Genomic DNA, 25,463 nt, shown 5'->3' on the forward strand with positions numbered 1-25,463 from the left:
CTGCATTTAAGGGTATAAAATTATCTCAAATATGTATTAATCTATTTCAAAATGCTACATTTATAAGTAGACTACATCTAGTTAATTTTTTCCAAGAAAACACTGGTTCCTTCATGGCTCCAGAGTACACGCTTTGGGGCAGCTAGGTGGCTTAATGGATAGAGAGCCAGGTCTGGAGACAGTAGGTCTAGGGGTCAAATTTTGCCAGAGCAAGTCACTTGACCCCCATTGCTTAGCCCTTATTACTCTTTTGCTTTAGAACCAATGCATAGCATTGATTCCAAGATGGAAAGTAAGGGGGTGTGTGTGTATGTGTGTGATATTTATTTATTTACTTATTTAAATGTGGTAGATACCAAATTCTTCTTACATCTAAATTCTTTAATACTTCAATAATCCACATTTATGTAGTTACTGGTCCTCCTAAAATTATCAACTCTTCTACAACTCACATGAATGGGCTTTGAGGGTTGCCAAAATTTTATCTCTCTGTGGCTAACACACTTCTGAGTTTCTTGAAATTTAGCTACACTGATCCTTAGATGATAGGAATATAGTACACTTAATCCATACTTGAAACTTCTCTTTCTTGAGAGGACATGACATATGACAACATCATGGATGGGTACCAGAGAAAGGTTTTAGCGGTGCTCAAATAGTAACCTTAATAGCAAATTAAAATAATATATCATAGTCCAAAGGAATCAAACTTGCCTCAAATTGACAGCAAAATTCCTAATTAAGGCATGAACTAGTTAAAATATAATTGGGAAATGCTTAACAAAGTTAATAAAAATATGATGCAACACAGATAATGTGAATTTGTGGATTTCTAAATCAATATGAGGCTGGAGGGATCTTTTCTATTTGAGTTTGATGTCACATATCTAATCCAATCTCTTCTTTTTACAAACGAAGAAACTAAGGCCCCAAAAGATTATGTGGTCTTTTCAAGTTGAAGTATAAAAATCAATACTTGAACTCATATTTCTTAATTTCCTGTCCAGTGCTATTTTTACTCTGCCTTAGCTACAGTTCTAGGCTGAAAATTTTGTTTCACATATCTTTCTAAGTCAAAAATAATCTTTCCCCCACTCTTTTCCCATCCAAATAACACCTTTATTGCAGTTGAGCTGGAGAATTAGAGAGAGCAACCGAGCTGAACTCTCCCATCATTCCCCTCCAAACAACTTTTTAAAAATACCTCCAATAAACAAAAGGTCAGAGTAAAGCATTTTTCTAGCTTAAGACAGGTTAGGAGGTCTGCAGGAGAGGTCTGTGACACCCAGGTGGGCACTGGCTGAGAGCACAGTAGCAGCACCTGTTGAAAAACCTTGGCAGGAGCACTACAGAGGCAGCAAATGCAGCTTCAGAAGCTCCCATCTCAGTGACAGGGAGGCAGAAAGAGACCTTTGCTGGGTTTGGGAACAACTGGCACTGATTGGTAATATCTATTCCAATACACAGTTCTGGGTCACAGTTTCAGGGTAGAGAGAAGCATGTAGAGCCAGTTATAAGGGAGCAGGAGCCCTCCTCCCAGCTCTACACACAAGAGGAACACTAGGATTTGAAAGTGCAGGGAACAGGAGCCCTTCCTGTGTTAACCCAAGAATGCAGAGGTGTAGAGTAGGGATCGTACTTCTGGGATCATACCACTGTGGAAACACCAAAAACTTACAGATCCCCAGAACTGGCTCTGAAAACAGCAGCACATAAAGTCAGGAAGATTGGAACAGTGCTTCCTCTCCCCCAGGGAAGCAGAGCCCAATTTAAGAAAAAAAAATTTAAGGAAATTGATTAGAAAAATGAGCAATAAGAACAAAAAAAGAACTTGACCCTAAAAAGCTACTATGGTGACAGGGAAGGAGAAGTAAGGCTGACCTAGTGGTCAAGACAGACATAACAAAAAATATGACTTCTTCATTCCATCTCTTTCCATCATCCTAATAGTTGTGGATACTCACATTAATGATCCAGCCTCCTGACCTCACAGTTCCCTTCATCTCAACAGCTTCTGAAACTCACTTCTAAGCCACTCACAAATATGGACAAACCTTAGATTTTCAGATTGGACTGTTTGCAATTTCATTGTCTGAATAAAGCTTCCTAATCTGCATGCCCAGCACTTCTTCTCAAAGATAAAACCTACTGTTCTTAATCATCACAGCCTAGTCACTCAGTCTCCTGATTTTCTGTCTTATCCTTCAACTCTGGCTGCTATTTTTTTTCCCTTTCTGCCTTAGTTGCTGCCACTTCAATGATTCACTAGCTATCCCTTGCCCTTTGACTTACTGATATTCCCACTCAGGTAATCTTCAACCCTAGATAATCTCTATAACAAAATTCTTTGCTTCTACTTTCATGCTACTCGCCTGCATAGGTGAGAGGAATGTTAATTTTACCTACCATAAATTTATGATTTACAACTTCAACTGGAACTGTGCTTACTCAATGAATATTTTATCAATAGATTCTCGACATCATTCCCCACGGGTATTCCAAACCTCTAATATTTTTTTCAAGCTGTTCGATACCCACTCACACCTAACACTCAGCAGAAGTCAGTGATTCTTATTCACCAAGAGAATTGAGGTTCTCAATTCCTTTTATTCTTACTTAAAGTCCTATAGATTCTGCATCATTCCTCTTCATTTCCCTTTTATGTCAAGAGATTTCCTTTACTCTTTGCCAGGACTCTTTCTCTACTTGGATACCTGGTACGGTACTCTACTCTAATTATTCCTCCAAGATTTGTTCCTTCTATCCTTCTTAAATGTAGTTTTTAAAAAAATATTTTTTCAATGAATAAAAATAGATTTTTTATTTCTTGTACTGCCATCCCACTGGGAAAAAAGAAAGCACAAATGCCTTGAAACAAGTATGTATGGACAAGCAAAACAATTTCCCAGATTGGTCCTGTCCAAAAATGTCTTATTTTGTACCTTGAATCCATCCTCTCTCTGTAATGAAATAGGTGGCATATTTTATTACAAGTCATCTATAACTGTGTTTGGTTATTGCACTCATCAAAGTCCCTAAGTTTTGTATAATTATTTTTGTTTATAATGTTATTACTTAAATGCAGTGGACATATTTTTAATCCCTTAGTTTTTCTGTTTCATGTATCCCTTGGTACAGCTGGGTATGAGAAAGAATAAAGAAAGATTTTTTTCTTATCCCATAACTCCCAGGAGCAATAAAGGCAACTTTAAGAGATCCACATGGGAAACCCAAAAGGGAAATTCCTGGACCTGGAATTACTATCCTCTACTCTTCTGTATCCTTTTATGAATACATTTCATAGACTAAAGTTCCTGAAAATGGATTTTCATGAGTTTCAACATTTCTATGAGATCAAGTTTCTAAATTCAATTGTTTAGGCTGGTGCATTTCTCATAATAATAACAATAATAATGTTTATTCCCACCCCCAAGGGGAAGAAAATTCCTCAACATCTTGATTCATCAAGAATGAAGATCTTCACAATGGAATCTCCCTGAAGGTGAAAAAAAAAGATATGCCAGGAAGTCCAAAGACAGGAGGCTGGAACCTTGTAAACTATACTACTGTTAGTCCATTCCATAGTCATCGTTTCATCATTCTCCTTCTATCAGAACCTTATATTCCATTCTGGATGTCTCAGATCTGATAAATGAGCTTTTGACCAATTTGCTGAGGTCTAGGCCCCTCCCCACAACTGTCTTCTCACCTTGCTGTCATGGAGTTCCTCCTACTTCTCCCCCTTTCTAGTCCACTTCTATAAATTGTTCTTCCCCATTAAAATGACTTGTTAGATTTGCATATTCATCACTTAGGATAAGCAACTGGCAATATGGCATTCTTTATGTATTAATCTATGTATCTGTCTTTGTATCTATGAATCTCTCCATCCATCCATCTATCTATCCATCCATCTAGCTAGCCTGCTAACTAGCTGTCTTCTCTGCTAACTTTCTCCATTTTGTTCACAATGTGTTCTTGCCTTCTAAAAAATAGAAAAGTCTTCCTTAAATCCTTCTACCCCTAAAGCAATAATCTCTCCTCTTTCTTCATTACCCATCTCCTTGAAGTAAATGTCTCCAGCTTTAGCGTTGGCTTCCTCCCCATCAACATTCACTTTATGACACCAAGAGTTCCTTCTCTGTCGCTATTTCTATTTCTCTGTCATTCTCTCAAGTCAACAAGTCTTTATTAAGCACCTAATATTTTACTGTCCTTTACTTTTTTTTATTCCATCTATGCATTGGATTGTCTTTCCTTATTTCTTCTCTCTTCTATGCTGTATTAGCAGAATTTTAAGAGGTTCTGACAAGAATTCTATTACATCTCTTGAATTTAAATGCACTAGTTCCATGTATGAAAAACAAGCCTCCAGTTAAAGAAGTCACCTTTTCCAACTTCTACAGTATTCCTGCTCTGTCTTCCTCACTGTGCTAAAAGAGATCTTTCATGGTTCTGTGATCTTTGATATTATCTTCTATATTTATATTCTCCCTTGGCAACCTCTTCCACTCCCAGAGTTTCAACCACTACCTCTATGCAGATGACTCTTAAATGGTGAAATGTGCATGCTTCTCAGCTCTGTCCTGAGCTCAAGACTCATGTCTCCAGCTGCTTCATAGATAAATCTTCCTGTGTGCTTAACTAACCCCTCACATTTAACATGACCAAGATTGAACTTCTCTTTCACTCTGAACTTTCCTCTCCTTTTGCACTACCGAACATGTATTGTTGAAAGATTTGTCTTATCTCTGACTCTTCCTTCTCCCTCATCATGCACATCTAACCAATTGCCAAGTCTTCCTGGCTCTACTTCCACACTATCTCTCACACCTGTTCCCTCCTTTCTATTTCCATTGCCAAAAGAGTGCAGGTCATTATTGCATTCTTCCTGGACTATTGCTTCTAAACAGATCTTCCCACTTCCTCTTTCTCCTCCTTCCAATCTAGAGCTCATTCTGCTGCCAGAATAAACTTCCCTGTGCACAGGTCTGATCATGCCATTCCTCTATTTGAAAATCTTCAATGCCTTTAGGGCATTCCATAGTTTGACACAATCCAATTTTATATAATTTCTGACATGACTTCCCCTCATATACTTTAAGCTCCAGTCAAATTAGAGATGCAATTGGTTCTTGTGCATGCTCCATGCACATATCTATCTGTGTGCCTCTGCACCATTACCTAAGTCTGAAATGCTTCAAGAATAAAGCCAAATTCACCAGTCCAATCCTTATGAAAAAGTACTTATTCAGCCCAAAACTACATGTAAAACACCTTACAAAGAACTCAGAACACACACACACACACACACACACACACACACACACACACACAAGATTAAAAAAAATAATCTTTGCCTTTAAAGGAGCCTATATTTAACTGAGGGAACGCATCACAGAAACAGATAAATATATACAAGTTTGAGGATGAAAAAAGCACTAACCAGCAGGGCCAAATCATCTCCTACTTATAGAATTCCTTGATCCCTTAGTTGGAAAAGACATGACCCGTCTTCCTTCTCAGGGATCCCACAGCACTTTGCTTGGATTTTTCCTTATGCATTCCATATGAACTCTTTTGTATTAGTTATGCAGAGCATATATCCAGCAGAAATCTGATAATTCTCTATTGAATCCATTTTATATCTTCTTAACAAGATATAAAGGTCTCTTGAAAAGATTAACTCAATGTCAAGGTTAACTCATCATTATCAGGGTCAAAGGAGATGAAATCTCTCTTCTGGCATTGATTTTTTTTATAAGGCATTAATTTGCCTTTGGGCAAATAATATCCATCCCTGATAGTGATTTTTCATAGGTATTATTGCCCAGGTAACAACATCTTGTTGATGAAGTTATCTGAGTTACACTCTGGTATTTGGCTTTTAAAAAGTAATAGAGAGAGGATTGGAGCTGAGATATATCCAGGGTCACAACTATAAATAGAGACTTGGATTAGTTCTCTGAAAGAGAAGTTTTCCATTCCTCTATTCAAAAATCTTCAGTACCTTTAAGGTGTTCCATAGCTTGACACAATCCAGCTTACCAGATTTATTTAATTTCTCACATAACTTCACCCCATATACTTTAATATTTGGTAGGCTTCTCCAGAAAAGCGCATGATCCCAAAGTTGACAACAGAGTGTCAAGAAGTTCCTGAATTTATCTAGGAGTTTCAACCAAGGACCAGCAAAGGACAGAACCATATGTGGAGAAGCACACTTGAAACTTGCACTTCACCGATACTATGACTTAGGTGTACTATGGATATCCAGGAGAAATAGGTTGATGTTTAAGTGACCCTAAGTGCTTTCCCATTGTGAGGAAATATTAAATTGAATTTTATCATACTATAAATCTAGAAGACTGTACTGGAGGAAGCTAAGTCCCACAGTGGATAGAGCAATAAGCCTGGAGTTGGGAGGACCTGGGCTCCAATCTAGCCTCAGGTACTTCCCAGCTGTGTGATCCCAGGCAAGTCACTTAACCCACTTTGGGCTGAATAAGGAATAGATTGCCTAACCCTTGTCATTCTTCTGTCTTAGAACTGCTACTTAGAAAGTAAGGATTAAAAAAAATAGAAAACTCTACTGGTCCTTTGTTGACATGGTACTCAGGAGAAAGGGGTCTTACAATGATTCTTTGTGAACTTAAAGAACTTTCCTATTGAATGGGGATTCAGGATTAAATCCCATACCAGTTCAATAAGTTTAGAGTACTGTATGAATCCCTTGGGAGGTGAAGCTCCCAAAAAGAGGGAAAGGAGACATTCGGACTGTTAATAGATTCAAGGTGCAAGCCTTCCACTTTGATCACGTTAAATAAAATTTGCCCTACATACGATGTTATTTTAGCTTTCTTGCTTGCTTGGAAACTATGGAAACCACCTTTTTTGTAAAGACATAGATAGGAGCCAACTATTCAAAATATTCATGTTTCCAGAGGCAACCCTGGGTGTGGGCATCTGCCATAATGTATGATTGATGAGAAACTCCCAATATTGAGTCGGGTCTTTGTAAAACCAGAGACTCAGTTCTAGGACACGGGCTGCAGTGGTTTATGTATGTATTATATTTACCTACTAGCATAAGCTCCAAGAGTACGGAGACTATGTCCTAACCAAGTGATATCTTCCTCAGAATCTAGCTCAGTGTTCCATACATAATATGGGTTGGGTTGTTTTATTGTTTTGTTTTTGGACCAGAACTATGATTTCATGAGCATAGGAAACTCCCAGGGAGGAAACACCCTCTCCCATTGCAGATAAGCAACTCTTCTGCAACTTAGAGTGTTAGAGTTGCTTAAGGGCAGTGAGAAGTTGTGATGGCTTGCCTAGTCTGATAGCCAGGATGTGTCAGTGAACCCAAGGCTTCCTGATTTTGAGGCTATCTTTCCATTACTCTATGCTGTCTCTCTAGCTCTTTGAAATTTGCAGAAAATGAATTAAGAGCTCAAAGATCTCATTTCAAATACTTTAGGGAGTCCTTGAACTTGGATAAGAAAAATTAAATCATGATGAATAGACCCAAAATGTTTTCAAAGTTGTATTGAGGTTAACTCAATTATTTCAGGGGAAAAAAAAAGTAAAAAGAGTCACAACTTACCATGACTACAATGTATTTCTTTGGTCTCATTCATTAAAGGTGGCACTAAAAGAAAAAATATAAATGTAAATTTACATTTAAAATTGCTAAGTAAAAGGGAAAAAATACAAATCCTACAATCTCAAGTACATTGATATTTAAAGTTAAGAAAGAAATTTTAATTCATCTTTTAAAATTTAAATTGGGGCAGCTAGCTAGCACAGTGGATAGAATGCCAGACCTGGGATCAGGAGGACCTAGGTTCATCTGGCCTCAAACACTTTCTAGCTGTGTGACCCTGAGTGAGTCACTTAACCACAATTGCTTAGCCCTTGCCACTCTTCTCTCTTAGAAATGATACAAAAACAAAAGATAAGGGTTTTAAAAATGACTTTAAGTAACTTAGATCTTCTAAGGAAAATCAGAAATTTACCAAAAGCAAATGTATATCTCTTTTAAATCCCCAAATGATATTATAGTTCGCATAGTGAGGGAAAGGCCAAACCAAATAACTTGACCAATTTAGAGATTTAATTGTCAGAAATTTCTTGTCAGATTTTCTAGATCTGTGATTCTATGACTATAGCAGGGATGTTAACCTAGGGGTGAGCATGAGGTACAGAGGATAGAGTCTAGGACTCCAAATCACGAAGGCTTTAGTTCAAATCCTATATCAGCTACTTCTAGTGTAATTCTAGTGAAGCATCTTGACTTGTCTCCATTTCCAATACGTAAAATGTAGACAATAATAGCATTCATCTCGCAGGTTATTGTGAAGATCAAATAGGATAATATGTGTAAAGTGCTTTGCAAACTTAAAAGTTTTATATCAATGGTTTGTATCCTTATTAATCTGTGATCTGTCGACAAGGGATCTATCCATAGATTTTAGGGGGTCCTTGAATTTAGATAAGAAAAAATTACAACTTTACTTTCATTAGTCTCTAACTGAAATTTAGTATTTCCTTCAATTGTCTTAAAACATTATTTTGAGAAAGGCTCCATAGGCTTCACCAAACTGCCAAAGGAGTAGATAATATACTAAAAGAATAAAAAAATCTTAATCCACTGCTTCTATAATCATTGGAAATATAGAAATTCTAATAACCTTCAAAAAATTTTCTGGCTCCACTGATTTTCCAGATATTACTTCTACTTAACATAAGCAAACAAAAATCTTCTTATAGCTAACTCACAAAAAGCGTGATCTCTGAAGTCCTTTACAGCTTTAAATCTACAATCCCATGATTCTGTGAAAACTATACAAAGAGCAAATATAAAGGAGGTGCAGATATTGCTGTCTCTCAAATTTCTAATTAAAGCTGTTGACTCATTTTCCTGGATCAGTTAGTTAGTCAACAAGGATTGAATAAGTTCTTACTACTATGTGCCATAAACACAAAAAAGGCAACTATATGGTTTCTGCTTTTAAGGAGCTTACATTTTAATGGGAGAAGCAATGTGCAAATGAGTGTGCACTAGAGAGTAGCTAGAATTTAATGAGAAGTGGAAGGCACTAGGAGTGGAGGAGACTAGAAATGCTCTCTTCAGAAGGGGGGATTTTGAGTCTTGAAGGAAGGCAGGAAAGTTAGGAAGAAGAAATTTTCAGTCATGTAGTCAGGAGATGAGGGCTCAGGAGAGAGATGAGGGCTGGGTATATAGATCTAGGAATCAACTGTGCAGAGAAGATAACTGAATAATGAGACAGAGGGAAAATAAAAGGCTCAGGATAGAACTTTGGGATACATGAGCACAATCTGGATAAAAATCCTTTAGAGGAGATTACAAAGGAATAGTTTGGTAGGCAGAGAACCAGGAGAGATCTGTGTTACAAAACTAGAGAAAACAATGATTGACAGTGTCAAAGAACCAAGTTGACTTCTCACCCTAGCTTCCCTGGACACATGAAACAGTACTTATTTTCATAATGAAACCACTCCATTTTCTTCTTACCTATGATATTTTCATCTGCATCCAAAGGGATTCTTGGCTTAATATTATCTGGAAACAGATTCCTGTGAATGCAATGCCAAATATATTCTTGATCAACAAAATGAACAAAATTATTTTTAAAAATACACACATATAACATTTCCTATCTCTTAGTGTGTATGTATATAATATGTATATAAAAAATAAAGAGAAATATTCCTTGAATTCTATTTCTTAGAGCTGACAGTGTGGCCTCATGCAAGATGAGTGAAAATCTCACACAGCTTGAGTAATAGCTCAATTGTGGAAATTTAGGTGAGGTCCAGAACTGAACAAACATTGACAGCAAGGGTCCAGAAGAATCCATTTATTCATACACTTGGGAAAATTTATAAAATTTGGAAGCAGTAAGCCTCACATAATAACTATATACTTGGAAGAAACAAAGTATGAAACATAGTCTGGGATGAGACATATAATTAAATAGAAGTGTAGCTGTCAACTACTGACCAAGGACTAGAGAAAGATCCTAGATGATGTATAATATATATGGTGTGCTTGTTCTCTTTCTATTGAATTCCTAATACATGATCAGATTGCTCCTAAATTCTTGGATTTGAGCAAAATATATAACAAAGATATAAATATTCTTCATTCTTTTATAGATAAATAATATTTCCCTATTAAAATCAAACTAAGTTCACAGTGACCAGGAGATCTCATTAATTTGGTTGTCTATCTTAAAATCTTTTTTAATGGTTCCTGTTTGAAATTAATTGACCATCCTAAAAAATTCCTCTCTAACAAAATATGTAGCTATTTAGTTTATGTATTACTCAAATGGATCTGTGATCATACTCATATAGCTATTTCCTTTAGAAATGCCAATCATAGCGCATCCATATCTTCTTATTCTATGCAACTCTATTCTACATCCTCTCCTAAGTCCAGAGGGCATCCATTCAGCTGAAGGCTTTTTTTTTTTCTCCTAACATTATAAACAAATATTGATGGGGCATTCTGAGTGTCCATTCATTATATCTCATTTCACTCTAATTCTTCACATATATATTCCTTTGATGAATTCTTTATACCAGTCCTTCAAAATGTTTTATTTGTCATATATTTAAGACTGATTACACACAGCATGTCTCTACCTGGTCCTCTGTGTGATATTCATTTTTAATTCTTTTGAGACCATTTTGCTTTATGACTTATAGCTAGCTATAAGCTATCCTAAACTAACAAGATATTGTCATGAAAAAGAGAAATCTTTGTTTTGGGGAGGACTTTTAACATTATTAAAAACATTATAATTCACAAAAGGCAATATAATTCTCTCTCATCCTCCTGTTTTGCTCCCAATTTATTGTCTATTTATTTATATTGTCTGTTTAAGATTCCTCCAGTGATAGACAAGTTCAGGAAAATGTTTGAGGTTGAAACTGTAGAGCAATGAAGGCTATAAGCAGCCATTGAGTCACAGGGATAAAATCCATTGGTTGTCCTCCAAGCAGTCTCGGTTTTAGTAACCCACAAGCAGATAACTAAGGGAAGATAACAGTGGATAAAATTGTAACCTAATTTCTAAGCTCTCCTTGCACAAAATCATTTAAATATCCTGTGAGGTCCTTAGCTTGTAGGCTGTGTTTGATTCTATTTCTCACTGGGCCACTGAGGAAGTAGTAAGAGAGCCAACTGCTAATCTGCTAATGTTAGCAGCCTAAATCCATGGATGATTACCCAGTTAGTGGCAGAAAGTTCATTCCATCCATCTTTTATAGGGAATGTATGAAGGTTCCACACAAGCTCTTTGAGAGAAGCTGTTGACATTCTTTTTAATCACTCTATCTGATACGATAATAGTAGGATCTATACTATAACAATAGGTATTTAAAAAAATAAATGAGGTAAAGAGAAAAATAAGCATATTAACGACATATCATTTCTGCCAGGCTCCTACATTCGACCAGTCTACTGAGTCTGTTTTCAATGTCATCCTCTTCTAGAGGGCTATTAAAGTGTTTCAAGGAAGTCCTCCTTGAAGTGGCCCCAGAGGAGGCTACATACAGTTAAACAGAGAATTCAGACAAGAAAGCAAAAGGATTGACTTCTCTTCAGATCAGGAGTACACACTGAGAAAGAGTACTTCTGACTGTAAGATTATAGTTTTAGAGCTGGAAGAATCTTTGAGGTCACTGAGTCTAACTTCACATTTTGTCTAAGGACAGGGTCAGAATTCAAATTCAGATCTTCTTCAGAGTCTTTGCTCTTTCTATTAAACTGTGTTTTAATGTTCTGTTGTACAAAGCAACTGCAAAATTTGAGGAGAAACGATTATTCGCTTACTCTGGAATGATGGATGTGGAGATATTGTATTACCTAAAAATCAAACTATACAACTAAATCAAAAAAGCCTAATGATGATGTAATTATTACTACTAATTTAATTTATACTAATTTACATGTACTAAGTAAATCCTAGTAATTAAAAAAAGGTCCAATATAGCATGTTATGACAAGAAGTGATCTACTTATTTCCAGGTCAAAGATAAATCACATTTTTATCTAAATTTATACAAAGGAAATACTATGGGTATACCTCATAGGAAATATAATTTAGAAAATTTGAGTGTAAACTGTGTTTTACTAATGAAATTGCATTATAATATCTGGGGAGGGGGTAGTTTGCTTCTTAAAGACATTCATCAGTTTTTTGCAAAGCAAATATTTATCCCTAATTTTTTAACCCCCTACCTTCCATCTCACAATCAGTACTACGTATTGGCTCTAAGGCAGAAGAGTGGTAAGGGCTAGGCAATGGGAGTTAAGTGACTCACCCACGATCATACAGCTAGGAAGTGTCTGAGATCAGATTTGAACCTGAGATTTATATCTAACTCTCAATCTACTGAGCTACCTAGTTGCCACCAATCATCCCTAATTTAAGATTTATGTTTCACATAGGAGCAGAGAACTAGAGTTGGAGGATGCCTCCAGAGATCCAAACCCCTCAGTTATAGCAGAGAAACTGAAGTCTAGAAAGATTAAATATATTTCCCAAGACCTTCAGTTGAACATGAGAATCAGTTCCCATTTTATACACTACTACTGTTCATTCCCACAACATAGAGCTGGAAAGTACTAGTGTGAAGGTTTGTGTTTGGTCTGTTTAGATGTTAAATTCTATTACTTCAAAACTTACAACTATGCTTAGCCCACAATTGCTACCAATTCCCTGTTAAACGAGATGTCCCCTTCTCTGTTCCTGTCGTTATGATGATATAAGTAATTAAGTCTTAAGCTACTGAAGGCTGAAGAATTAAGTGAGTGATCATGGCATCTAGGCACTGTAATTGTACAAAACCTTTCTGGGGGCAGAATTTAAAAAAAACTCTTCCTGGGGTAGAATTTGAGATGGAGAAATCTGTGGACTTGTCAGTATTGCTGAATCCCAGTTTTCAAACAACACTATGTAGGAAATCCTCCATGATTCTTTCAAGGTATGAATTTGACCAAGGGTGAGATTTTTAATTATGACTATTTGTTAACAACTATCCTTACCTATGATTTGCTTGTTTCAGAGGTAATTCTCTTAAACTGTTCTTGTTTCTCCTATAAAAGAAAATATATTAATACTCACTTTAAAGTTAAAATTGTCATTGAATAGGTTAGAGGCAAGAATTGAGCCCTAACTCCCTCCTAGGAATAGAACTTAATCATTATCGTATCTTGCTGAAATTTGAGAGCTTGGGAAAAGCTGACTGGTGAGAAAACTCACCAAAATAGGAGACTACAAGTATTTTAATATGAATTATGAAATAAAGTAATTTTAAAAGCTACTGTGCATAGAGTATTGGACTTGGAGTTGGGAAGACCTGAGTTCAAATGCTAACTCAGATATTTACTCTTTTATGACCCTAGACAACTCACCCTCTTTCCATTTTAGGTTCTTTGTAAAACAGGGATAAATGATAATAATTCAACGGGTTTGGGGTACACATCAAATAAAGACACTATTTGCTAAGCACTTCACAAAACTTAAAGTGCTCTAATAAATATTCATTATTATTATTAGCTATTATTTGGAATGATCACTGATTATGTGTGTCAGCTGAAATGAATATAAAATAACACTGAGGAATAACATTTTTAAAAAGTTTCTCAGCCCCAAACCCTTCTACCTTTTACCAGGTCTATTAATTTGAGGAAGAAAAATTATTTCTTTCTTAAGATCACGACTTTTTAAAATTACTTCTAAAATATCCCTGAAGGAAGTTCTAATAACCACATAAAGACTTATCAGGTCATTATAGAAAAGGGGCTGGCCAATTACTCTCCATCTCCATTGGAAAACAAGTGAAGTTAGATTTAAACAACGGATGATTCCTGATATTGAGGATAATTAGAGGAGACCTGAAGGACTCCATAGAAGTACTATCTTTTCTAAAAGCCTTTTTTTTTTTTTTTAAAGATAGATTTTCATTTGTCTGAAGTGTTTGACATGATCCTTATTTGGAAATGGAAGGATAACAAATTCCTATAATGTTTCTCCATAACAATAATAGTTAGTATTTACATATAGCACTTTAAAGATAAGCAGCTTGCCTATGGTCACATTCGACTGAATAAACATTTATTAAAAGTCTACTATGTGCCAGGTACTGTGCTTAGCATTAACTAGTAAGTGTTGGAGAAAGGAATCGAACCCATGTTTTTGTGACTCCAAAGCCAAACATAGTCTGGGCTGTGCTAAGCTCCCCTGAGCCAGTAGAGAAGTTGAATGAATTAAAGATCATATAATGGTACAATATTTTAAAAGTATTGACCAACAAAATAACCCTTAAGCCATTAAGGAAGTTGGAAAAATTAAAGATGATATAATGTTAGAGGGAATGTTTCATTCTATCATCTGGTGTTCACAAACCAACAAAATAAATCCAGTTATTGTCTCAGGCTGATAAGTATTTGGTAGTTCATGAAAGTCTCAATTCATGTCTTATTTTTCATAGCTTCTCTCATGTTCCTCCACCTCAGATTTATATCAAAATGACACCATACTGAAAAAATTTCATTCTAAACATTGCCTTATAGGAAAATCATTATTGGCTCTTACATAGGAATGATTTGCAACTTATTATATTTTTATCTCTTTTCGAAACCCCCTAGTAGCTTTATGGTTTGCATACTTTGGAGTGAGTTATTTTCAGAGCATCAGTTACTCCTGTTCCTCCTTTCCCCCATACCCCATGACACTGTGCATAAGGCCATTTAAAATCAAACCTTTCTAGTCAGAAGATTTTCTGATGTACCTAGCCTTTCTACATAGTTCTCCTATCCCAAGAAAAAGAACTTCTCAGCAAATGTGTAAACATTACCATTCTAATGAAGAGAGCTGAGTATTTTTATTCATGAGCTGTAATTGTCTGAATAAATTTAAGAGGGACCAGTGCTGGGTCAGAACTGAATCATGTTTTCCCATTGGATCTGAAACATAATAAAGTTCATGCATAAAAGCTTGAATCCCAGGATCAGTTGATGGGAGAAGCTGAAAAGAAATAGAACAAACATAAATCTTTTAGTAAAGAATATCAGAATAACTTTTAGAAAAAGAACAAAATAAAAATAGAATGCTCTTGTGGAATGCTACACAGTTCAGTATTTTAAAAAGAAAATATTTTAAAAGTAATGGCCAAAAAATCCACTTTTGAATGGTTACATGATGTTCCCTACACAACTGAAAATAGTATTCAATTGAGCACATGAGTACTTGATCAGGCAGATGAGAGGATGAAGAGAAATTCCTTCTGGTTGGAATTTATTTAGGTCATAATAAGTAATGCCAACAGAACAAAGGAAGTTTGTGGCTGTTCTCTCACCACCCTGACAGTCAAGGAAGAGATACAGTTACTCTTTTTCCCAACACAGTTTTCTAAGTCTTCATGTAAGAATCTTGGGAGATGTTCCTTACATTCATGATGTCTTATCTTATAAGGCTCATAAACTCAGAGAAAAGCAGAACCAGGTCTATTTCACTTTCTTTGTATTGTGTCCAAAAAAATACTATTAAAAATGGGCATTAATTAATTTAGTCCTGGAAAATGGTGAATCTGGTATTTATGAAAGAATCATCTTTGGAGAAAATGCTTTTCCTTTGAATTCATCAGAAAAAGCTTCTTCAGCCTGAGGCAAATTGTAGAACATCTTTAAACTGGTGGTGTTTTCATGTCCTGGCATTCATAAATATAGTCAAATATATTAACCTAAATCCTCAATATGACATTACCATTCATGGTGTTTTAATCCATCATTTATTAGAATATAATTTATTAAAACCTGTGTATGTTAAATTAATCATTATTAAATCAGTGATTCACTACATTTAAATGATTAACTTTTGGAGTAGGCCTTTCTTTAAAAAAAGAGAGTTTGTATCAATAGAGTCATCTGAAAATTCAGATTTATTCATTTAGCCAATTAAAAAAAGGAATATATTGCAAAAAAAAATAGGTACTGAAAATGTAGGTATGGAAACAACAAAGCTTCTTCTGATGTTGTTTTGACAATTATCAGAAGCTAAGGAAAAAATGCCATTTTTGGACTGGAATCAATTAAGACACTATAATTTTTAACCATTTGCCTTATTCTTCTACTCCATTTTGATGCAGTTAGACAAACTGAAACTTGCCAACTTTCTAAAGACTTTTCTAAATTAGTCTGACATTTCCAGTCTTCCACAAAAAAAAAAAAAGAGGGACATATGCAAGGCATAAATTTTGGTAGGCAACTAAGTGGTGCAGATAGAGTGGCAGGCTTGGAGTCAGGAGGATCTGACTTCAAATATGGCCTCAGAGACACTTATTATCTATATGACTCTGGTCAAAGCATTTAACTCTGTTTCCCTTAGTTTCTTTATCTGTACACGGAGGTAAAGAAGGAAATGGCAAACCATTCTAGTATTTTTGCCAAGAAAACCTTAAATGGGCTTACAAAGAGTTAGATGTGACTCATCAACAAAACAATAGCATATTTTAATAAAGAGAAAATTCACTCAAGTATTGGTGGAAAATTTAAAAATTCTTTAGCATTGCTCCTATGAGAAGAATAATTTAAAACTTTGTCAGTTATTTTAATGCTACACTTTCCTACCTCTGATAAGTCAAGTATTATTTTGCAAAATCATTAGCCAAAGAATTTGATTCCTAACCATTTTGTTCTCTGAGAAAGAGAAATTGGTTTTATAAGTTTTCAATATTTTTAAAGAAACATCTGCAGCTGGCCTGAATTCAAGATTTTGTCTGTCTGTCTGTCTATCTATCTATCTATCTATCTATCCAGAGATGTATACATGTAACATACATATACAGTATATATCTATGTGTATACATATATATTATGTGTACATACATATAGTTATTCTATTACACTCTCAACAACATAACAATGAAAAATAATTTTGTTTTACCAATTGAAATTGTCCCAGACCCTGGAGTTCCTTTATGAATGTCATAATTGAATTTATCTCTTCTAAAGAGAGGCATGGATTTAATTCATTTTGATAACCTTCATCCTGCATGAAAAATGCAAACAAAATTATTTAAGATTCAAACAAAGAAATTAAAATTATTAAACCAGCAGTGGAAATAACATTGGACTGAGGCAGTCATAGGAAATCTGTTTTTCAGTCTTGTCTCAGACACTAGCTGTGAAAGATCAAACAAATTATTGAACTTCTGAGAGACCCTCAATTTTTATCTGTAAAATGAGTATGATAACAAATATAAATTACCTGCCCCAAATGGTGGTTGTGAGAAAAGTATCTTGTAAAACTTAGTGTGTCTAATACAACATCTTGCACATAACTGTTGCTTAGAAATCATTTTAATTTACTGTGTTTTTTTCCTTATCTGTAAAATGAGGGGCTTGGACTACAAGATCTCTAAGGTATCACTTCTCATTTTAGATGCTATGATTTATTGAGTTCCTACCATGTACAAAGAACTCAAGAGACTATCTGTAGATATTCTTTTGAACTAACTTAGGAAATGGATGATGAACTCAAAGCATGGTAAGTTATCTTGGTAGCATGAGCCACAATGGAAACACTCTCATATTTGAACATCCTTTAACAAGATGAACCCAGGTAACCCAGCATCTCAATTTTCTTGGCGGTCAAGGAGATTTTAAAGAGTAGGTTTGGGATGTAAGAAGAACATTCTCAGACACCGATTATAATATGCTTTCTGCCAAAAACAGAGGTGGAATTTGGAACTGAGGGTTACGTGCAAGACTCTATGACCAATTTGAGACTCAAAATAAAGAGGCATTCTCTATCAACAAACATTTCTCCTCACTCATTGTTTTGATACTTTCTCGGGAACAGAAAGTACGAAGATAACCACTACTTTGGGATTTTGTGGTTCCAGGCTTTAATGACAGCAGGTTTGGTAAAATAAGAAAAGGAAACATCACCGAGTCAAAAAAGACTACATGAAACTGACAATCTGGGACCTTCGCCCTTCCCTCATACACAAATCACTCCCATTTTTAAACCTTCAATATTTGGTTATCATCTTTTTTTCATATTTATCTTATGCTTCCTGGATTCTAATGGCTTTTCTATTATTAGCATTTGGAAAGAGAGAAACTTCTAATTGGAAACAGTCTTAAGTGTATTATGTAAGTAGCACCCTCATACTTGGTAACATTTACTTTTACCCTGTTCCAATATTAGTAACACTCAAAGAAAATGTGGGTGTCAATTTAAAAAATAGATTTAAACCCATTAATTTAGCATCTACTTATTGTGAATTTGTGATCAACAAGATTAGGCTGAAATTTGTCTTTTCTTTTTATTCCATGATTACAAAAATAAAAAGGTGGCCAAGCAAATTGAGTAGTATAAATGGGGAAGGACACTTGGAAAAATACATCAGAAATTATATTCACCCACTTCTAAGAAACACAAAGAATTCATGATAACACATTTATATCTTACATTAAAGTTTGTAGTGTATTTCCCTCATAATATACCTGTGAAATAGATGGCATAAATATTATGTCCATTTTGCAGATGAGTGTCTCAGAGAGGATATATGATTGGTCCGTCATCACACAGCTTGTGAAAGAGGCAAGATTCAAACCCAGATTTCTCCTGATTCTGGGGTGTCAACTTCCCACTCCCCTCCCCAATTATGATATCTTCCTGAATTATAGCATTACAAATAATGATTTTGATACCAACTAATAATATTTATCTCAAGTTCTTGATAAAACTCTGGAAGATTCCTTCTATAAATAGTGCTAAGAGAAACCTCAAAACCACATGGAAACTAAGGCTTAGAGAGGATCAAAGACTCATTCCATCACTCTGAAAGGGATCTCTGAGTAGAAGTCATCTAATCCCATCCTTTTATTTTACAGATGAGGAAACAGAAGTCAAAAAAGCTAAGTGATGCAAAGTCTTATTGGCAGGAAGTTACAATTGGGATTTGAACCCAAGTCCCTTCAGTTCAAAAAGGCAGCAACCTTCTGCTGAACCATGCAAGCTTCATGTAAATCTGAAGATTAACATTGCTTGTCCAAAGTCACTTAGTAGGAGAGCACATTAGTAGCTAGTTACTGGCAGAGCTTTTCCTAAAACCAAGGTTTCCTAGCACTCAATCCAGAGTTCTTTCTACTTTATTGTCTCCTTAAAATAAAGTAAAGTAAAGCTAGGTGGCACAGTAGATAGAGTGCCAGGCTTCGAGATAGGAATACTCATCAATAGTGATTTAGAGCATTTTTTCATATGACTATAGATAGCTTTGATTTCTTCTGAAAATTGCAAATTTGTATCCTTTAATAACCCAAGTTTTGGTTAAAGCAACAACAAAGTCCTGCTGGAGTCAGCTCCTATCAGCTGCTAGAAAGGTTTTATGGTTCAGAGTGATGGAACTGTAGATTCCCTTTTGGTATAGGATTCCTGATATGGTTATTCCCCTGAAAGCTGGGCTAGATGTTAGGACTGAGATCCCCACTCTGCTCCTAGGTGCTGAGCCAAACTTCTGTTACTTTTGAATTTCCTCCCATCTTTGTATACCACCCAGGAATGTCATCCCTTCCTGCTACACTACCATATTGGCTCTGCCCTCCTCCTCCTAGCCTTTGTTTCAGTTGCTTGTTTTTATTTTTAAGATAGGAGATGCACTGGAATTTTTTATGGCAATAGAAAAAGAATTATCTGTGGAAAGACTGAAGATGAGGGGTAGAGATGGAATGATTCAGAATAAAATCTGCTGGAGAATACCAGAGGGGTTAGGATGAAATGGGCACATTAGGGGTCTATCCTTAGTAAGAGAAAGGGCTACTTCACCCAGAATTTGATGGAAAGGAGGCGAGAACAGGAGTATCAATTGTGTAGGAAAAGTATTATTATTCTCATTTGAAGATAAAATTGAAGGTCTCAAAGAATCCAAATAATATCAGTAGCTAACATTCATATATCTCTTTAAGACTACATGTGCTAAAGGCTAATTACAAATGAGGAAATATTAAATACACATATATAAAATATAATCTTACCTTAATTATATCTGACCTGTAAATTCTTTGAAGTGCTTCAGAAAAAATAGATAGTGAAGGCTCGTTGGCAAAGAGAAAATTGAAAGTGTCTTTTAAAAGGAATTCTTTTGTATTTTGGTCCTCCAAATTAAGATTGTCATCAACTTGAAAATCAAAATTCTCATGCACCTTTGTAAAAGAAAAAAAAAAAGAATTAGAGCAAATGTCTTCATGATGATTTATTTTAACTCAGGAGAATTATTCTTCCCAAGACAGAAGTCATTTTCTATTACAATTAAAGATCAGAACTGACCTCTAGTGGTCTCTTTGGAGGACAGCAATCTCAAAAAGATTAGTACTAAGTTTTAAAAATACATAAATCTTTCATTTATGAGAAAATTAGCGAATGTTCCATAATAATTATAATTTATCCACCTAGAAACAGCACTCTTTCATCTTAAGACACTTTTTTCCATTATGACACTATGTTTGATCAACATGGTTAAAAATTAGCAGAAATTATTTGTGTGTAAAATAATGATTTTACCAACCGTATGTAGAAGTTGATTTAGGAAACTTTAGCATTATGAGATTAATAATTTTAATGCACTTTGCTCAAATAGATGTCTCATTCACAAAATATGAAAATAGCCTCATTATTCTAAAGAACAGCATTCTAAAGAACAATCAAGTGTCAAGTTGAGGGGAAAATTGGAAATTACTTTGATCCCTTGGGCTGTTCTGACTGCCAGTTTTGAGTATTTGGGTCAACATATGTTTTCTTCCTTTCCTCCCACCCCCTAAAAAGCACAACTCCACTCAGATTCAGCCAATGAACTGTTCTAATTTCCTATTTCTAAAAATAATTTCTGAGAGCTGTTTTAAGATGGCACAAGAAAAGAAAAATATCAACTAATTAGATGGAGGAGAAAGAAACTATTATTAGAGTAGATAACACTGGCATCAAAGTACAATTTACATGTGTTTCCTACTAGGAAAATTAAATTTCAAAAAAGCTCAGAGCTATTCAATTCAATTGTATTGGCCAGAAATTAATTAATTTAAATGCAAATAGTTTATTTAATAAGCATGAATGTTTATACTTATGTTCTGAGTTAAGTTAAAAAAAAAAACAACACTTAACTCTTTAAAATATATGGGCTAGCTCAAGCCTAACCTTTGGCTTAAGAAGATGTAAGAAGCTCTTGTGTATATTAAACAACACTCCAACAAATGGATTGGATTATCTGCTATTTTTGAGTAGATATGCTACTGCTTTTCTCCACTGATTTACTTTACGATAATTCATTTTTATAAATAGTAGTTAAGGAATAATTAAGAAACATAATCATTTCTCTAGACTTACTAAAATTGAGCTTAGAGGACATATTCTGAACAGATCATTGTCTAAAAGATCACCAAAGTCTTATTAATCGCTAAAACCAAAACCTTTTTCTCAATTGTTCTTCTTAATTTTTTCTATCCCATGGCACAGTTCTCTCCTGGTTCCTTTCCTACTAGCTTGACTTAAAAAAAAAACCTATTTGTCATTTAGTTCTTCATTATCAATATTTTTAAGAGGCTACATGGCATCAGCAATAAATTTCTAGACTTGGAGTCAGGGAGACCTTGGTTCAAACCTTACCTCAGATATTTAATAGCTACATGACCTTGGACAAGTCACTTCATATTTTGGGGCCTCAGTTTCCTCATCTGTGAAATGGGGGCATTGGGCATGATGAACTTTAAGATCAACTTCCAGTTCTGAATCTATGATTCTTTAAGTATTATACTACTCTAAGTATATATACATTTCTCTGATTCCCAGTCCAGTAAAATTTAGGTTTCCTGTACACAGGTCAGAGTATGCTTGGTGTCTTATACAGAGTAGCCACTTAATCAATATTCATCAAAAAAGTAAATGCATGAATCTAACACCTCCATAGCTTTACTACAAAAGGACTAAATCATAAGCCTTTGATGCTAGATAACTATACATATGCCATAAACTCAAACTAGACACATAAAAGCTTAGTACAAATTTCTAACCCAGAAGACCAAATTATTGTTCGTGAAAGATAATAGTCTGTGTTTGACATACTTACCTGAAGAATTAATGGGTTCAAAGAACTGCTATAATCAATATCAAATGTTAAAAGTTGAAAACATAATCTGCACCTGAAATAGTAACATAGAATGGCGTGAAAAAACCTACATCGTTCATTATCTTTATCCTTTTTGGTATTATCCTGCTAAAAGAATTATAATCAACTGAGTATAATTATTTTAAATAGAATAATAAAGGAAAGGTGGAAGTAATGGATTCACTAATATACAATGATTAAAACTTGGATTTAGATTTGGAAGTTTTTTTGATAATCGCATTGAATCAATCTGAAAATTCATAGCATCCCACAAATCCAACATTGAAAACCATATTGTAAAATTCTTACCAAAGAGAAGCTAGAAATGCCCAACTTCCTTATGTGAGAAATATCTCACCTTCCCTATGCCACACCCTCAATATTAAATAGATAGATGGATAGGTAGATACATAGATACATAGACAGACAGACAGATTTGGCTAATAATCATGTAAAATACTGACAAACTCAATGTTCCTTTCATTATTTTTCATTTTAAATTTTCCCAAGAAAGGCAGAAGCAATTTTGATTTGAATTTAAAATATCTCATACTTGGCTATAGGATACAAAGAAATTAAGTCATTTTTTGTAGATATAGGGTTTTATTAACTATTTTGCTTAATTAGGTTAAATAAAATTAATAAGATTTTCTACCTAAAAATCAAAACTCAACATACTTGAAATTTTGGTGGATATTTTGGTTTAAAGAAGAAAAACTGAAGAAAGCAAAAATCTTATAATTCATTTGATTTATTTCCATTGTTGTGAAATATATTCTAAAATATTTGATGAACCATATAATATGTAAGACAAGACGTTTGTAGCATCACAGAATTCCAGAGTCAAAAGGAACTTTAGAGGCTGACCATCTAGTCAAATCCATACAGCTAAGTATCTTTACTACAACACACTTTTAGTGAGCCACTTTCTCCTAAAGCAGCTTATTTCACTTTGGAATTGTTAGGAAGTTTTTCCTTACATTGTCTAAATTTACCTTTCTGAAACTCCCATTTATTGCTCCTTGTCATATCATAAATATCTTTCAAAGAAGCATAGGTGTTTTAATGATGGAAGGAAACGAACATTTATTAAGCACCTACTAAAAGCCAGTCCATGCTATGTGCTTTAAAAATATTATCTTGTTTTATGATAACCGCAGGAGGCAGATGTTATTACTATCCTCATTTTACAGATGAAGAAACTGAGTCAGATAGCGGTTAAGTGACTTGCTCAACATCACACACCTCATGGGTGTCCAAGGCTGGATTTGAACTTAGATCCTTCTTCCTGCAAGCTCAGTGTTCTATGGACTCTGCCACCTAGCTGCATACTTATACTGTATAATTTTACTGCCTTGCACTTTCTATACAGTCAATTTTTGGTCATTTTTGTTTCCTTTTCTTCAGAGCTGTAGCTAGTAATTTCTAGAGCAATGAGTATAGTGGAAGAAAGGGAGAGGGGGAACTTACCTGTGCTTCACAGAGGGGAAGAAAACATCCCGAGATGAGACTGCTGCCATGGCAACCCGCATCAAGTGGAGGAGACAAGGTAGGAGGTATCCCCAGGAAGAGGGAACCAAGCAGTCAGGGAAGCCGGGATCCCAGGTCAGCCCTTCTACATGGCTCACCCTGGGGCAAAAAGTCATCCTAATGAAGGCACTTTTGGCTTTGGTTTATTATTTACCTTTTGATGGTCTTTGGTCCCAAAGTAGATGTTTCACTGAATGCTTCAGCTGCCAGCAGAAGTTTACTTATAGCTTCCTTCATATTATCAAAGGCCTGAAGAGGAGAACTGACCCGGAGGAATGTCTCAAAAAATGTTTGCAGCTGTGAACAACGGAATAGATTAATTTGTTGAAACTAAAGGTTTCAAACATTTTTGTGCATCATTTCAAAGGTGACCTTTGAAAATATTTCTCTGGAAATTGAGCTTTCTTCTGTTCCAAACATATAAATCAAAACTTGTCAAATTAATCAGGGAAATCAGTTCTTATCTGTCTTTCAAATACATGTTTGGATTTACAATGTACTAGGTCGGCAATATCCCTTGTGTTTATTTCTCAGGAAGTCACAAGAATACAGCAAAAAAAAAAGTCAAGCTGTTTAAATTTCTCTTAATTTGCACACCATAATTATAGTCTTATTTTACTGCATCTAATTACATAAACATCACAACTAAATATCTCGAGATAAAAGCAATTTGAGAACTGGGTAATATAAAAAAAGATCACCACTCTCCTCGATTTTCTGGTGTAGTCCTAACCACTTTAAGTCAGATTTCTTACATTTTTTTTTAGAACTTTGTTTATCTAGCAAGATGACAGAAAGAAAAGGATAAAATTCTTATTCTTTTTCTACAAAAGTAGGAAAGCTCAAATTTGTATCTTTTATCTCACTGTATCAGAACTGGTTACAAGTTACAAAGGTAAGAAAAATCTTTCCTAGAAACAGGTGGTGGGAATCAACTAATCTTTTTTAGAAGAACAAACTAAATCCCTCTTGCCTGCATAAGATTACATCTCTCCTTCCTTTAATAAGGAAATGCATTGGCTAATACAGTCTGCCAGAGGGAAATAATAAATGTGAAATGTATGCTTAACTCACACAAAACAAAAGTTACCCCAAGACAAGCAAGCGCTTGATTCCTAAGCCATCACCAGATAAAAAATAGAAACCTAATGAAATGTGAACTTTATTAGCAGATGGTAACTAGGATTCTCCCTCTTCTCTCCTCTAACTTCTCTTCTCATTTCGAGAAATAAAAAGAATATATGAAGAAATGATCAAATGAAAAATAACTAAATAAAAAATATAATTGTCAATGAGAAATAAGAAATTTCAACAGCCTTAACTGAAGAAAAAGCAGAGTTATGATTTTCAAAGTAAGAGTTTCACATCACATGTCATTTTAGTATTTAAAAAAATCATTATTACAGTTTAATGTTACATTATTTAATAATTTAATATTGCTAATGTGTTGAAACATTACTTAATCATTTGAATATCTTCAGAATATTTATATAAGGAAGGTTTAGTAGTCTTAGGGTGGGAAAAAGGACTTGTATATAGAATATGACTATAGTTTACTTTCAATTAAGTGGCTAAAAATGTGTAGGCCTAATATGTGCAAGCACTAGGAATAGAAAAATGAAAAGTAATGTAGTCTTTACCTTTAAGGAGCTTAAAGTCTGTTATTAGGGAGTGTAAGACACATACCAGTGAGTTTAACAAAAAAAGAATGTGATAAGAGCAAAGAAAAG

General features: G+C 34.8%; 1 protein-coding gene across 1 annotated transcript in view; it reads right to left on the reverse strand.

The window, feature by feature from the left end:
- Positions 1–25,463, reverse strand: part of CPED1 (cadherin like and PC-esterase domain containing 1) — a 411,868-nt gene that overhangs the window by 208,744 nt on the left and 177,661 nt on the right. Inside the window, exons 7-13 of the mRNA XM_044678790.1 lie at positions 23,888–24,030; positions 22,165–22,237; positions 20,081–20,248; positions 16,983–17,087; positions 14,896–15,065; positions 9,539–9,600; positions 7,607–7,651 (exon numbers count right to left, since the gene is read on the reverse strand). Of these exons, the coding sequence (XP_044534725.1) occupies positions 7,607–7,651; positions 9,539–9,600; positions 14,896–15,065; positions 16,983–17,087; positions 20,081–20,248; positions 22,165–22,237; positions 23,888–24,030 (766 nt within the window). The remainder of the gene's footprint in view (positions 1–7,606; positions 7,652–9,538; positions 9,601–14,895; positions 15,066–16,982; positions 17,088–20,080; positions 20,249–22,164; positions 22,238–23,887; positions 24,031–25,463) is intronic.

This window comes from Gracilinanus agilis, chromosome 5, assembly GCF_016433145.1.
Source record: "Gracilinanus agilis isolate LMUSP501 chromosome 5, AgileGrace, whole genome shotgun sequence".
Taxonomy (NCBI): Eukaryota; Metazoa; Chordata; class Mammalia; order Didelphimorphia; family Didelphidae; genus Gracilinanus; species Gracilinanus agilis.